The sequence below is a fragment of the Theobroma cacao genome, chromosome 9, assembly GCF_053813885.1.
Source record: "Theobroma cacao isolate CCN51 chromosome 9, ASM5381388v1, whole genome shotgun sequence".
Lineage (NCBI taxonomy): Eukaryota > Viridiplantae > Streptophyta > Magnoliopsida > Malvales > Malvaceae > Theobroma > Theobroma cacao.
Genome location: NC_142647.1, coordinates 3,571,989 through 3,586,468, shown reverse-complemented (window position 1 = coordinate 3,586,468; position 14,480 = coordinate 3,571,989). Strand labels below are relative to the sequence as shown.

General features: G+C 36.8%; 2 protein-coding genes across 3 annotated transcripts; one reads left to right on the top strand and one right to left on the bottom strand.

Moving 5' to 3' along the window:
- Positions 1-369: 369 nt before the first annotated feature.
- On the top strand, positions 370-5,036 carry LOC18588211 (uncharacterized). The gene is made up of 8 exons (XM_007012463.3): positions 370-554; positions 1,430-2,297; positions 2,525-2,617; positions 2,745-2,846; positions 2,939-3,004; positions 3,417-3,482; positions 3,684-3,752; positions 4,236-5,036. Exons 2-8 carry the CDS (start codon positions 1,569-1,571, stop codon positions 4,734-4,736), a joined length of 1,626 nt encoding a protein of 541 aa, XP_007012525.3. The 5' UTR covers positions 370-554; positions 1,430-1,568; the 3' UTR covers positions 4,737-5,036.
- A 484-nt stretch (positions 5,037-5,520) lies between these two features.
- LOC18588209 (ARID/BRIGHT DNA-binding domain-containing protein) lies at positions 5,521-12,590 on the bottom strand. 2 transcript variants are annotated; one of them, XM_018127604.2, is made up of 16 exons: positions 11,708-12,590; positions 11,397-11,633; positions 11,111-11,302; positions 10,821-10,874; positions 10,640-10,728; positions 10,103-10,376; positions 9,951-10,007; positions 9,125-9,156; positions 8,810-8,945; positions 8,544-8,717; positions 7,676-8,227; positions 6,910-7,047; positions 6,738-6,836; positions 6,189-6,289; positions 5,975-6,065; positions 5,521-5,835 (listed from the first exon to the last, which is right to left on the bottom strand). In XM_018127604.2, the coding sequence occupies exons 2-16, from the start codon at positions 11,550-11,552 to the stop codon at positions 5,740-5,742; spliced, it is 2,241 nt and encodes a 746-aa protein (XP_017983093.2). In that variant the 5' UTR covers positions 11,553-11,633; positions 11,708-12,590; the 3' UTR covers positions 5,521-5,739. The 2 variants fall into 2 exon arrangements, with proteins under 2 accessions (XP_017983093.2, XP_088665924.1); XM_088809798.1 differs by having other exon boundaries at positions 11,397-12,590.
- Between the last annotated feature and the right edge of the window lie 1,890 nt (positions 12,591-14,480).

Below are 14,480 nucleotides of genomic sequence, written 5' to 3'. Positions count from 1 at the left end.
TTTCGTCATTAGAATTGCCCGCCACTAAAATTCCAAAGAGCTTAACCTCTCCGCCTTTTTCGGGATGATGGAAATTTCTATTTGGAAAAAAATATATATGTGCTTTGCCTTGCTTTCTTCACGATTAATGCAATGAGATGGCTTCTCTCAAGGCTAATTTCGTAAATTGAGCAGCTCGCAACATGAGCTATTGTGACGGCATATTGGAAAGGGGAATGGAACGTTTTACCGTATTTAAAGGAAAAAAGGAAAAGGGAAATGAAGGAGAGCGAGAAAGTAACGGAAAGGACGAACAGAATAAATGGCGACGTGGACGAATCACAACCGTACACGACAAAATAAAAGGAAAACAAATAATAAAGATACGAGATCGAAAATGTGGAGAAAACAATAAAAGAAAAGAAAAGGAGCGGTTTCTACGTCAAAAGCTAAACTTCTTTTCTTTCTCCCTTGTAGTACAGCTGCTACACTCTCCTTTGTGGATGCTGCAGAGAAAGGAAGCAAAAAATGAAAATAATAGCTTCTGCTTACTACTGCTGACACTCACTTTCTTCGTAAGTCTCTTATTCTTTGATTTTTTTTTTTGTGATTTTTTTTGTTCAAATATACACTCATAGTGTTCTTTTTGTGTGTTGTTGGGTTGTGAATTATGAGTATTTATTGTTGTAACCAGGGTTTTGCTGAGAACCCAGTTTGCATGTTGGAGTTGGGTGTCTGAAAGTGGTTGAATATAGTTTAGATGATCATATGAAGAGGTTTCATGACTGTGTATGAAGTTTTTGTGTGAAATTGAGTGTTTGTCTTTGGCTAGGTAACTGATAATAGCTTGAGCTATCTAAGATGGGGTAGATGGCTGACTTTGAGGTTCGCCAGGCTTTGTTTGCTTAAAGCTAATGATGCACTGGCTGTCTTTCTTTTTTTTTTTTTGTTTTGTTGGAAAAGAACAAATTTGCTGTAAAAACAAAAAAAAAAAGTAATGAACTGTAACAAATTGATGGAGTGCTTAACTTTAGTGTATTTCTTGGGTTATACTCGTAATCCCATAAAGTAAATGATACTATGTAGTAACATCTATACATTCTCCATAAACTCAAACTTAGCGTCTCAAACTTTCTTTTAAAAGAAGGTACGTTTTGCTAACTCTAGCCCAACTGGTTGATTTGTTTTTTCTGAATGTTATATGACTACGAAAACTTCTTATAGGAATATTGTGGATAGCTTAATGCCTATTAATCAATTATCATGATTATACTTTGTGTTCCTTTGGTTGTAATTCATTTTGTACATTTCTCTTCATCATTTTTTCCTATGCCATGCGCCATATATTGTACATTTTCCAAATGAATCCTTAACACTATTCAATGCTAAGTCTTTACTCTTTGCAAAGAGCTTCATTATTTATTGGTTATCTCATTAAAATCTTCTCCAGGCCAACTATTGAAGTACTTGAGTATATAAAGAGCTCCGCAGTTTCTGCATCCTAATACACAGCAACAAAGAGGAAGTGAAATTCTGAGGAGTTTGCAGTTGAAGTTCTGAGCTTTTGAACAGTCATCTGCACATAGACAATGGATGACTATCTTGATCAGTATTTCTCTTCCTCATCATGGTCAGATGTGAATGTTAACGAAAGATCATCTTGGGTCCATTGTGAACCTGATCAGCCAAATGCACTGCTGCCTAGTTCAATAGGAATATATCAAGATGATAAAACTAGTTCGCCTGTAAGAATGATTAGTTCGAACCACACCATGGGGTGCTTAGCTGCACTAGATAGTATTCCTAGTGGAGAGTCAGGTTGTGGTGTTGAACATGGTTCGCTGTCTGGGGAAGGTGAACCACAAATGGATGGTCAGAATTGCAGTAGTAACTCCACAAAAGAGATGCTGAATGGAAGCTTGGCATTTACAAATGTGGAATTGCAATTTAATACAGCTGTTCATTCGTCTGGCTCACTCAGCCTTGGTTCGCCAAAGGATCTTTCAGTTGTTGGTGATCTGACCCCATCTCTATCGTTTAATGAGAGAGGGCATGTAATATGCAATGAAGGTGAATCTTCTGAGTTTCGTAGATCGCTTACAGGCTTAGAAACTCTTTCTCCAATTCCAAAATTATGGCATCCACAACCTTATGACGGTGTTTCTTCCCTTCCTACTTTGATCGGACAAACCAGAATGGAAAGCTCTTGTCTTCAAGGAGAAAATGGAACTGTAAATAATGATGGCAATATTAACAGGTTTGTTGAGATCGATAAAATTCTGCAACCTGAGAACTTATCCGCATCAATTAGCGCAAAGGTATTAATTTCTTATGACTACTTTGTATGATTATTTAATTCTGCTGCTAGCTGCATGGTGCTAGGAAACATCATCTGCTCTTCATGAAAGTCAATGCAACTGGCCTGTGGAGAACCCATGAATTGGATTCTCTGGCTCTACCAAGTGTGCTCGAAAAGCAAAGCCAGCATTGCTTGAAATGGACTTTAAATTTTGAATTCTCATTTGTTGCTTACGTAACGTATCAGGGAAAACAAGATATGCAAAATTCTCTTTACTCTTCTTTTCCTGCCGAGCACCAGATAACAAAGACTATGATTGGCTTGCCATCTCTGCTGCAGGTACTCGTAATAGTCGTAATTTTCTCTGGACTTGATTCATAATCCCTAATTCTCATCATTTTTACTAGTACTGCTTGTTCAGCCTTTTATATACTGCTAGAGACCAAGCTTACTAGTTTTAATACAGAGTGCATCACCTACTCCAAACAATGGTTGCAATGGAATTGGAAAGCCTCGGGTAAGAGCACGTCGAGGTCAGGCTACTGATCCACACAGCATTGCAGAAAGGGTCAGTTGTAATATTTCCCGGTCATCTAATTAGTCCATGTTCTTGAAATGTTTTCGAGATTAGAGCTTGTTCTATCATTTGCTCAACTGCAGCTTCGAAGAGAGAAGATTGCTGAAAGGATGAAGAATCTGCAAGAGCTTGTACCTAATTCCAATAAGGTAATCTCTTCCGGATGTATTATGCAATGGTCATTGCAGCCTAATTGTAATACATTGGTTTTGTTTTTATATTACATGTCCTGGTTGTTTTACGGTCAACATTCTGGATGAGTGTTTGTGTTTGTTTACTGTTAAAAATTACGTAAGGATGTCTTGGCAAGAATATATGAAGACTGCATGCAGAATTTCTTTAGTTTTTATCGCCACTAAATTAACATAATGAGGTCAAGTAACATATGAAGGCTGCTTTTATTTTAAAGGTAAGATGAAGATTGTTCTGTAGTTCTGGTGGAAAAGAGGATATCAAAGTTTCTTGTAAATCTTGCCTTTATGCAATCCTTGCCCTCAAGTGCACGCTGAATTGCCCATTAACATTACCGACTAATGATTATTCTTTGATGGAACTTTGCAGACCGACAAGGCATCTATGCTTGACGAAATCATAGAGTATGTCAAATTTCTTCAACTCCAAGTTAAGGTAAGACTAAGTTTTTGCTAATATCACACATCCAAGCTTCATAAAGTTGAGCTCAAACTGACTTGGTTTTAAGTTCTATTTTTCCCCCGATCAATATATTTGACTTGACCAAGTTAGACAGGCAGTTGTTCCTGAAAATTATTTGTTAACAGCATTTCCATTGCCATCCGTAAACTTGGTGCTTCTGAAAATTATTTGCAGGTACTAAGCATGAGCAGGCTGGGGGCAGCAGGAGCAGTTGTTCCTCTCATCACTGATTGTCAAGCTGAGGTGCAAAATTCTTGCTTCTTTAAGTTGATGCGAAGTTGGTCCCTTGTTGTGGGGTCAAGAAATTGATGTTTCTACGTCCATATGTTTAACTATTAAAAGATGATTATTATAGAGCTTAAAGGAAGTGAGCTGTGAGCATACCCCACCCAAATGCTGCCAGGTTTTGTTGGTATTAGTTGTGGGTCAAAAGTATCTTGGTACTAGATCCTATTAGGATAGCTTATAGGTCTTATGAGTGGCTGCTGCTCTAGTAGCACTAAAACATAGAAATTTTCACGAATACAGTAAAGTAAGCGTAAACTTGCAAAGCAAACAAGGCTTTAGGGGCTGGACGATGTCAAACTTTTTTGTGTTAAGATTATATTAACTTAGAGATCGTTTTATAATATTCATTATTTTTTTTAATTCCTGAACATTTGTATCATAAAGTTGAAAGTTGTATAGTCATTGAAAATAACAGTTTGCTGAATTCTGTTATGCTAGGGATCTAATGGTTTATCACTTTCACCGTTGGCGGGTCAAGGAGTTGATTTTTCAGCATCTCCTGATCAAGTTGTTTTTGAACAAGAAGTGGTGAAGCTCATGGAATCCAATGTGACAATGGCCATGCAATATCTGCAAAGTAAAGGTCTCTGCCTTATGCCGATTGCACTTGCTAACGCCATATCCAATGGAAAGGCATCGTCATCGTCGTCATCATCATCGGGTCCTGCTTCTGAAGAGAGGAAGAAATTTGGTTTCACCAAAGGTCTAGTGAACAATGATATTGTTCACAACACCTGCACCAGCAATGGTCTTGTTCAAAACTCCAACTGCAGCAGCAGTAGCAGCAGCAGCAGTGGTAGCTTGCCTGGTGTTGGAATTCATTACCTGTCCTCCGATGGTCATTTTATGATTGGAAAGCTCAGCGGCGGCCTCTTGGCCAATGGTTGCAATGGGTCCTTCAAACAAGAAGAAATGAACACTCTGTGCACTGCCAAATAACTGAATCCCAGACCTCAGATTTGAACACTAAATGTCAAATTCTGATTAACCAAGTAGATATAGGACTTATTTATGTCGAACTGTTGGAAGGCTTTCTTGGTTGGTTTTTTGTTCTCTCCATTTGTTATTTTTTCTTTATGTTTTGCTTTTACTTTTCGCCCCTTGTCTCTTGGCTGGACAAACATTGTGGGGAAGTTGTGTTTGCAAATATGTACATATGTACATATTGTGCAGATCTCATTGGTGAATGTAAGAACATGCAGCAGGTTTAAATTCAGTAAATAGTTTTATTGAAAAAAATTTTCATCTTTTGTTGATACAAACCTTTTGCTTTGCTGCAGAAATCCCATGCTTACTAATAAAATTCCCCTCTAATTACCACGAGCTAGCCAAGCCCAACCACGCCATCTGTTGCCATTGTCCCTAGATAGTGTGTTTCCAACCTGGTGTCGTCTCCATGTTAGCCATCCCCCTGCCCAATAAGAAGTTAAAGTTGGGAACACCATAGTTCCTGCACCTGAACTAACCTAAGCGCCAATAAACAAACATTGCTTGAATAGAAGAAAGGCCCCAAAAAAGAAGCGAGAGTTCTGACATCCCCCAGAAAAAGAATGTTGCAGAAATAATTGTTGGACAGGTGATTGGTAGAAGAGAACTGAATCGAAAGGGAATACGTTCACCCATTTCATTCTAGGACAAAACTACCTCATTAAATTAATTGAGTAAAATAGGAAAATATTCTACAGTTACTCCTCTTGATATCTGTTCTGCAGAATACAAAATATTGGGGAAAAATTGGGGGCCTCGTTAATGGCATGATCTATATATGAGAACAACAATGGGGATACAATACAATAATTACATTCCTAATATCGTGCCTTATCTTACGCATTATGTTGAGGAAGAAAAAGAAAATTAAACTAAAAGAGACATATTTCTAGGTTGGGAAAAGAAAAGGGGGGGAAGGGAGGGTGTAGGAATCTAAAATGTGAGTCAAAGCTTGTTAATAACCATTCACAGTTTTCTGAGGTTTCTTCTTGAAATTTGAGATGCTGCAGTGCGGACAAACGTACTCCAGCCCATCTGTTTTTGCATAATCCTGCCATTCAGCAGATAAATATCATCCAAAAAGATACAAAATATTAAATATAGCTCTGTTACTGATGCTGCTTCTATTTACAAATCTCTTTAGCATATTCACATTCATCGCTCGGGAAGTAAAACTCTGGAAGATATACCTTAAAGGCTCCAAGCCCCTGCCGCCTATCACAGCCAAAGTGAGCCCACTCGCCACAAATTCCACAGTTTACCCAGTCACCTGCTGCGCTACTGTTGCCACACAAAAACTCCAATGTCAGTACTGCAAACAGTTCTATACATGTGCAAATTCAATGTGTGCGTGTGCGCACACGAGTGCATGAAAGAGAGAGAGAGAGAGAGAGAGAGAGAGACCTGTGACACAACAAGCAGCATTCACCATCTACATCATCATGAGCCAATTCATACTCTAAAAGGTAAGTCTCATAGTGTCTTTTCAGTGTGTTGCCCACTCCCTAGGTAATTATTGGAAAAAGAATCAATTTTCCAGACATTAGAAACTTTCCATAATAGCAAGCTAAAACTCAATAGAATGAAACAATATAATAAAGTGAAAAACATTCGTAAAATACAAATGTTTGTGATAAATGGTTGCCAGAAGAACTTTCAGCCAAAGTCAATTTCAGACAGTGCAGTCAAGAAATATAAGCAGGACTATGTTTATGAAGAATAAAGGAACAGCATCAACATCAGCAAAAAAAATATAAAACTGGAAAACACTGGAATGTCATTTGACGAACTTAAGGATCAAAAAGAAAGAGAAGTTGAAACAACACATAGGATTTTAACATTTTTAGTGAACCTCTACAAAAAATTCTAAACTATCTTTAAAGTTATGCATTTCACATAAACAAAAGTATTATTACAAAGGAAAACTATAAGGCTAACAACTTGAAAACATACAGTCATTCTATTTGTCATTGTGTGATTGCGCATCTTTGAGAACACTTGTCCCTTCCAATTGATGCCATTTCCAACATGAAAGCCTCCTCTTGATACCACCTGTAAGGTCCAATCTTTCAGTACAAACTTTTTGCCAGATTTTCAATCATATTTAGCACAAAGAATACCTTACCTCTCTGTACAAGTTAAATAGGTCAAGTCGCTTAGCATTCAGAATGGCATCAGGAAACTCAGCTAACCCACCTTGAGGAACAAGACGAGTATGTCCTCGAAGAATCAAAAACTGCATTACATCTCTCAAAAATTCTTCCTGCCAGAAAAGAAACCAACAGGTGAAAAAAAAAAAATAGATGAACAAACTTGACAGAGATGCTTAATTAAGCAAGCTTCAACAGATACTTCTCTGGTTGGGTGATAAGATTCTCCCAAACGCCTATCTTTGTTAGTGATAAAGAAGAAAAGCAGATCAACAGAGAGGTATAACAGAGAAGAAAACTACAATTTTTTAAAAACTTTTTTCTCTCTCATAAACATAAACCATTAAGCATAAATGATTAGCACATACAAATATCATTACATAATAGAGAAGGTTGACTATAATGCAAAAATAAATGTATAATTTCCCTCATCTTCTGCAGCATGACAAGCAATATAGGCTTTATTTAACGTATTTTTCTTAATTCCTGTAGCATGCATGGGGTTTTATTCTAACATCAGAGGATAACACTATGCCATTTCCAATCCCGGGAATCATAGGCCCCTATCAGCTATGGTGGATAAAAAAATGTAAAGTTAGATAAGAATATCCATATAGGCACCTGCATTTCCGAAAAACAGATCATAAGCCCGCTCTGTACTATGTAAATAAACTCCACATGCAGACACCATATTGGCAAATTCTAAAACCCAAACTCTGAGAAGATGAGTAGATGACTAACCTCTGAGCAAACCTGTATTGGGGCTCTACCACAACCATGTTTCTTAAGAGGTAATGGATTTAAAGAAATAATCTGCTGGGCCTGATAAGAACTTGACAATGCTTTCCGATGTGTAACAGGAGCAGGCTGCTTCACAGGAACTACAGGCAAGTTTACCTTCCCTTGGTCACCATCATATCTCTCAGCCTCAGAAAATCCAGAAAAGGGAATAATCTTATGACGATGGGTGTGAGGAATTGGCCTCATAGCAGCAACATTTGATTTCGGTCTAGCAATACCATTTTCACCTTCCATGCCAGTACAGTTCAGAGGTTTAGAGTCTTTACATGGCTCTGATCTTTTACGACTAGGTGCTGGAGGGACCAACCAACTGGGAGATATGGCAATTACAGAACTATCCTGGAGGGGATCTTTGTCCTGCCTCATACAAAAGAAAAGCAGGCGTTCGGCATCATCTTTTTCAAAAGAAGCAACCGACAGCCCTTGAATGCTAGCAATCCCCAGCATAACTAAGCTGCGGTAGGATACATCTGGTGCAAGTTGCCTCAAAACCTGTTAAGCCATTCCGAGAAACAGATCATGATTAGAAAAAGAAAGAAAGAAAATCAAAGCTAACTCAAACAGGATTACCTCATGGAAAGGCTTAATAAATATTTCTCAAAACATAATTCAGTAAAAGCTTTTTCGTCCAATATTTATTCATGCCTTTACTTAAATTTATGGTAAAAAAAAAAAAAGAACCATTAAAAGAGTTTACACAAATACCCATAATTACACAGCAACAGGCATAATTGAAACATACAAGCACATGCATAGAGAAATAGAAAAGTTTCAGAGAAAGAATAAAATGGTTAAGAGAAAATCAGACCTGCGAAGCCCATGTGGGAACCTTCATGCAGACTTCAAACACACTTGCTCCACAGGCAATTGAGGCTGATCTACGAGGCTCAGATGAAGGCAATTTGCTTTCCTCAGAACTTGACTGTGCATGGACTAGCTGACTCTTCTCGATTATCTCATTCTTTATATGATTTTCCAAGAGCTGAGGCAACAACAAGGAACAAGAAAACAATAGTTTCAAGGTATGAACTTAAAGTAACAACACTAGCAATAAACTCACTCAAAATTACTTGCCTGATCATTAAAACAAGTCTGTGCGCTGCCAGACACTAAAAGTGATATGTGAGCAGAACTACAGGTTGAAAAATCACAACGCATGGTCACTACACCACGAGAAAATGTCCCCGCCTGAAGAGGTGGTGGTGGCGCACTATAAGAATAAATATCATTAGTAAGTTGATAATAATGAAAAAAAGGGAACTTGGAGGTAGCAGTAGTGTGGGGAATGGGAACTCCATAAGACAAAAGATCAAAGTCAAAATTCTCAACCTCAAAATTTGAAAAAAACCAGAAATCCCCCACCCCCCAAAAGAAAAAACTTATCAATACCTTGCTCGGTTATGGAGTTTGCTCCCGCGTATCTAAAATAAATGCCACATTTGAATCTAGTTAATAAGTGGATAAAACAGATTCAAATTATTAGTGCAGATGATGCTCACAAAAACACACACACACAGACATATATTTATCATCATGGCAATATATTATGCTCTTCTCCCATGTGAGTATGAACATCAAACAAATTGAATATACGCATGGATTATCATGTCATTAGGCCCTATTAAAGCCACTGCACGTGCATCCTTTATGCAGAAAAATTTGAGGGCATGTGCAGAACAATATTGATCTCATTCATAAATTTTTCTTTTGCCATTTTGATAATCAAGGTGATGATGATGTGCGCACCCTTGCTAATTGGTGTTAATATTTTTATTTCAGCATGCTGATCTTTCCATGGTAAACAGAATTTTGCAAATGAGAATGCCAACAACCTAATGTAAATTTCCAAATTTTTGTTTTCTAATATGCATTTCCAATACATCCATACCTGACTTGTCACCCCGAAAATCATAATTCTCACTGTGCTGTTCAGAAACGCTGTATGTTGAACCTAAATCTAATTGGATTATCATTTGAAACTTTAGGAAGAGAAGATGGAGATATGTAACTTTTTAGGTAAAAGGGAGGGAAGGATGGAGGATCTTGTGCTGTCATAAGGCATTACAAACTCATCCAGGGCTACTCTAACCAAATTGAGATGCAGCCATAACTAAGATAATCTCTTAGATGAGATGTTCAAAAGATAGTACAAACAACATGTAAGCCAAGATAGGGGAACTTAGAAGTAAATTCAAGAAAAAACGTACGAACTTACTTCTATGCTTAAGAGAGCATTAAGTCCATCCTCCAAAGATCCCAATAGGAATGCATCCTGCAGGGCATTCAATTCATAACCAATATAAACCATGATAAACAGTATTATATGATTATTATATTGACAAAGGAACAACTAAAACTCAAACCTACCAATATGCAAGGTGATCCACAAACAAGAAACCTCACAGTCACATCATCATCATATATCTTTATCGCTGGAAGATTTTCAGGAGAGCTTTCTTCCCCTTGCATATCTACCTCTGGTTGAGAAACATCAATCTTGGGAGCCTCCCCAAGCAGACGCGGTCCTGGCTTAACACTTTGTTTCTGACTATTAGAAGAGACAACATTGTTGTTTCGTACACAGTACAGTCTAAAAGAAGCATGGGCAAGCTGGAATGCATCCCATGTATGGCTACATGAACTGCAATAGACCAAAAGTGCAAAACTTTAGTACTGTCTCCGCATAAAATTTCTTTCAGTTTGTAGATAATATTTCAGTGAGGCTTAAAATATGTGACGTCATCTAAAAATGGAGCAAACGAATTTGCATTATCAACAAGTTCCAAAATTAACAGCACTAGAAGCAACCTCTCAAGACAATTAATGCACTACAACCAGTATTCAAAGAAGGTAGGAAAAACTGGTCATGCTTAATCTATAATGAGCAGAAGTAGAAGATCGTACCTTTGTATCACCGATAACAGTGCTTGACGAAAATGGCAAGCTGCAAAACGTGAGAATGTATTTTTCCAATATATAACATAAGGGACTCCCTGCCAAGGAGAAATAAATGTCAGCAACTTCTATAAAAACATAAAGAATGTATTTCCAATCGGTGGCCCATGAGCAGGATCAATAATTTAACCTGTGAGTGAAGTGCCTCTGCCAATTTGTCACCATTGGGGGTCTCTAAATAAACCTGCACAATTTAGAAAATAGATTAATTCAACACATATAACAAGCTTCAATATGCACTGAAACCTGCAAAGATTGTAATAAGAAACAATTAATGTAAAAAGAACTTAAAAAGGGAAGAAAAACAAAACTCAATCCTATCTTGTATCTCTAGCACCTTATTGTATAATTTCTGGGAGAATGAGATCAGATTATAAACTCTATTCAACAATTATCATAACAGAATCATGCATCACTAACCGTGGTAGGCAATGTGGAATCAAAGAGTCCACATAAGGTTTCTGGGGTGGACAAATCAACATCCCCCCAAATCAGAGGGCCAATTTCTTCACTATCTGCATTCTGCTCTCCTTGCAAGTAGACAACATTTGGCTCTGTTGATTCAAGAACCCGTCGCAACTCATCAATGTTAGGACTGTTCAGAAGTTGAACCTGCACTCACACACAGGAAAATGTCACAGTTTTATAACAAAATGTTCAGCTAAATGACAAAATTTGCAAAATGTAGAACTCTTAACATATATACCTCGAGGCGCCCTGATGAAGCAAGCTCTGGAAATGGGTATCTGGGCTTATCATCAGAAACTGGCTGCTTCTGTTTATTATCAGAAACGTTACCACCAGAAAGAACTGCAAGGAGACTGCAATGATTTCTTGAAGACCCTTGAGCACTAAACATCATGCATACATGCCAGACCCAACAAACTCGAGCTTGCCACTAAGTATAAGGCACCAATGCCTCCTTCTCAGAAACCCCAAAAACCTAAAAAACACTACTGTGAATCAAATCAAAACCCTAAAAAGCTTGCTGCAAATCTGATAACTAAAAAATCCCACCTTTCAGAATCCTCAGGATTTTCCAAAATTCTACCAGAGAGCGAGAAAAAGGACTTTCCTTTGTACTTGCAGACACTTCAAAATCCCTAAAAACCAAAGATGGAGACTTCCAAAATTGAAGAAAACCCACCGAACCAGACGGGATTAGCAAGGTAATACGGCACCCGAATGAGCAAAATTACCAGACAGACGAGGAAACCGAGAAAAATTCCCAATAAACAGAAGGAAGCAACCCCTCCCAAAGAACAAAAATCGAAAAGTAACAAAACAAAAAGGAACCCTAAGTTTAAGAAGACTCCTTTCTAATAATAAAGAAATCTCAAATAAAAAACCCCGAAAGGACACATCTTTCTTTCACCTAATAAAAATCCCCCCCCCTCACACCGCTTGGCCAAGTAAAAATAAAAATAAAAACCCAACATCAAAATCCAATAAAAATCAAAGTCACGCAATAAATAATTACAACTTAAAAATAAAAACTTATTCGATTGTTTAATTAAAAATCAAACAGCACCAGCACCCCCTCCCCTTTTTTCTCTCCTCTCTTTGTTGTCAGTTTGTATTTTAATAACTACAGTTTCCCTTTCCCCAATCACATTCTCGTATATCTAATCAAGTCAAAAACTACAAAAAGCCATTCATGAACCGTTTGATCAGGAAACCCACGAAAAAAGAAAACCCATTTGTTAATTAAATTCTAATTGACTTTTTATCAATCTGTTTCTTTCACTTTTGTTTTGATACTAAAAGCCCAACAAATAACATCATGTTACCGTGCTTCCAAAGATTTTACTACTACATTATATTAGCAAACTTTGAGGATGCCTGCTCCGTGCTTTTTGTGTTCTTGATATTAAAAAATTTTAAAACCACTCAAATTCTCCTACTGGCTGACTAGTACTATAAAAGATTCTCATAAGGAAGGGTATTTCATAATTTCTTTTTTCTTTTTCAGGTATTTGATTTGGACACAAATTCAGGACTGGATGGTTCGATTTGCTTTGTCCAAGGTTGTCATTATCATTTCCGTGATCATGATCATGATCATCATCAAGACCATCAATATTTTCCTCTTGATCAATTGACATTTTCTTTTTTAAGTTCACTCCTTATTTATTTAACAGAATTTTAAACCCAAAAAAAGGAAAAAGATTATTTTTAAGTAATGTTCTTGGCTGGTTCTCTGTAGAACTGCTCTCTTTAAAAAAAACTGGGACCCAGTTGCCAGTATTGGACTCCTTTTCTTTTTTCTTCCCTCTTTGTCTTAATTTCTGCTAAAACGACTCGTGCGGTCTTTCTAATTCCTATGTCAAGTTTTTCCTTAACTTGGCAACAGTTGGCGACCATTGCAAATGCGTCAAGATCATGCTTATTTACTATCACCTAACAATCTAAGACCCCCCATGCACCAATTCTTTCATTCTTGGCTTTACTGCTATCCTCTTCATTTAATCCGCCACTCCCTTCCTTGCTTCATGTTTCAAAGCATGGAAAGTCACGAAACATCATTTACGTTAAGTAATCCAGTTACAACACTTTACTTTAAATCGTTAAATTAGACAAAGTAAATTGCAAATTTGAAGGCGCCTCGCTACTATAATTTGTAAACAACAAAGGGAAATTTGCAAGGTTCGATCAGTTGTCACCTGTCATCCTTTTATTATAATTGGTAATCTACTCTCATCGTTGGGGCTTGAGCTCAACGTTCAAAATGGTTTAATGTATTTCTCCATTCGTTTAGAATTTATGGCAGGGATAGATTTTTGGGCTTATTATTTGTTTGACCGTCTAATTGGGCCGCTCTTAGCCCAAAGAAAAGTCTTGATTTTACACGTGTTATCCTCGACTAGCCCAATTGCCGAAAGTTTCTTCGGTCCTTCAACCTAATCCACTTGACCAAAGCACAAACTAGCAACTCCCGAGTCTATACGGGATCGTTGACTTCTCGTGCTCCTGCACATGAGAAAGTTACCATCTTTTGTTTTGTGCCACGGAAATTTTAGCCTTTTTATTGTTTTTCCTTTTATCTTCCCCCTTCCACTCTAAAAATATTATCAGTTATTCATGTGATCTGAAAAATGAAGAATTTGAGTTGGAGTCGTTAACCAAACTATAGCTTAGATGAGTTAATAAACTCATGAAAGGGAATTTGAAATTTTTGTGGTTGGAATAATGACCTGACACCATCTATACTTCATGTTCAAGTAAAGAGAATGATCTATAATTTTTATATAAAAAGAAGTTTTTATGGGGTTTTTGAACAATGTCACCTTGACACATCAATAAAAAAGTATTACAAATAATAATAAATTGTCAAGTTTTTCACATAAAATTATAAAAGGAGAATTATTATAAGATTTCGTCGACGCATCATTAGTGGCATGTATGGGTGATGGATCGTAATTGACAAGATTTATCAGGTCATATTCTAATACAAGAAAAAATTGATTCCACTTAATAGTTTTTTTTAAGAGATTTTAATCAAAATTTTAATATAAATGTCAAAAATTCTTTATTTTTCCAACAAAAAATGGTAAAAACTTATATACATAATTTAATGTATGTAAAACATAACTATTGTAAATTTTATCAAGTTAACTTTTTTTGGAAAAAATAAAATGATATTAAAGTGAACTTAATTACACACTTTAGGTATTTTCAAGAGGGAGGCAAGTAAGACTCGAATTACATGAAAAAAAATGTCATATCAAGTATTTCAAAAAAAATTGTATTGAATTCCGTATCAAATAAATTAGAGATTTTGGAAAGCTAG

Coding starts and splice junctions, on each gene's coding strand:
- LOC18588211 (XM_007012463.3), top strand. CDS start 1,569: ATGGATGACTATCTTGATCAGTATTTCTCTTCCTCATCATGGTCAGAT. Junction 2,847..2,938: donor CACACAGCATTGCAGAAAGG/GTCAGTTGTAAT, acceptor GCTCAACTGCAG/CTTCGAAGAGAGAAGATTGC. Junction 3,483..3,683: donor TTCTTCAACTCCAAGTTAAG/GTAAGACTAAGT, acceptor AATTATTTGCAG/GTACTAAGCATGAGCAGGCT.
- LOC18588209 (XM_088809798.1), bottom strand. CDS start 11,552: ATGATGTTTAGTGCTCAAGGGTCTTCAAGAAATCATTGCAGTCTCCTT. Junction 10,875..11,110: donor ATTCCACATTGCCTACCACG/GTTAGTGATGCA, acceptor TAAATTGTGCAG/GTTTATTTAGAGACCCCCAA. Junction 8,228..8,543: donor TTCCCACATGGGCTTCGCAG/GTCTGATTTTCT, acceptor ATGGCTTAACAG/GTTTTGAGGCAACTTGCACC.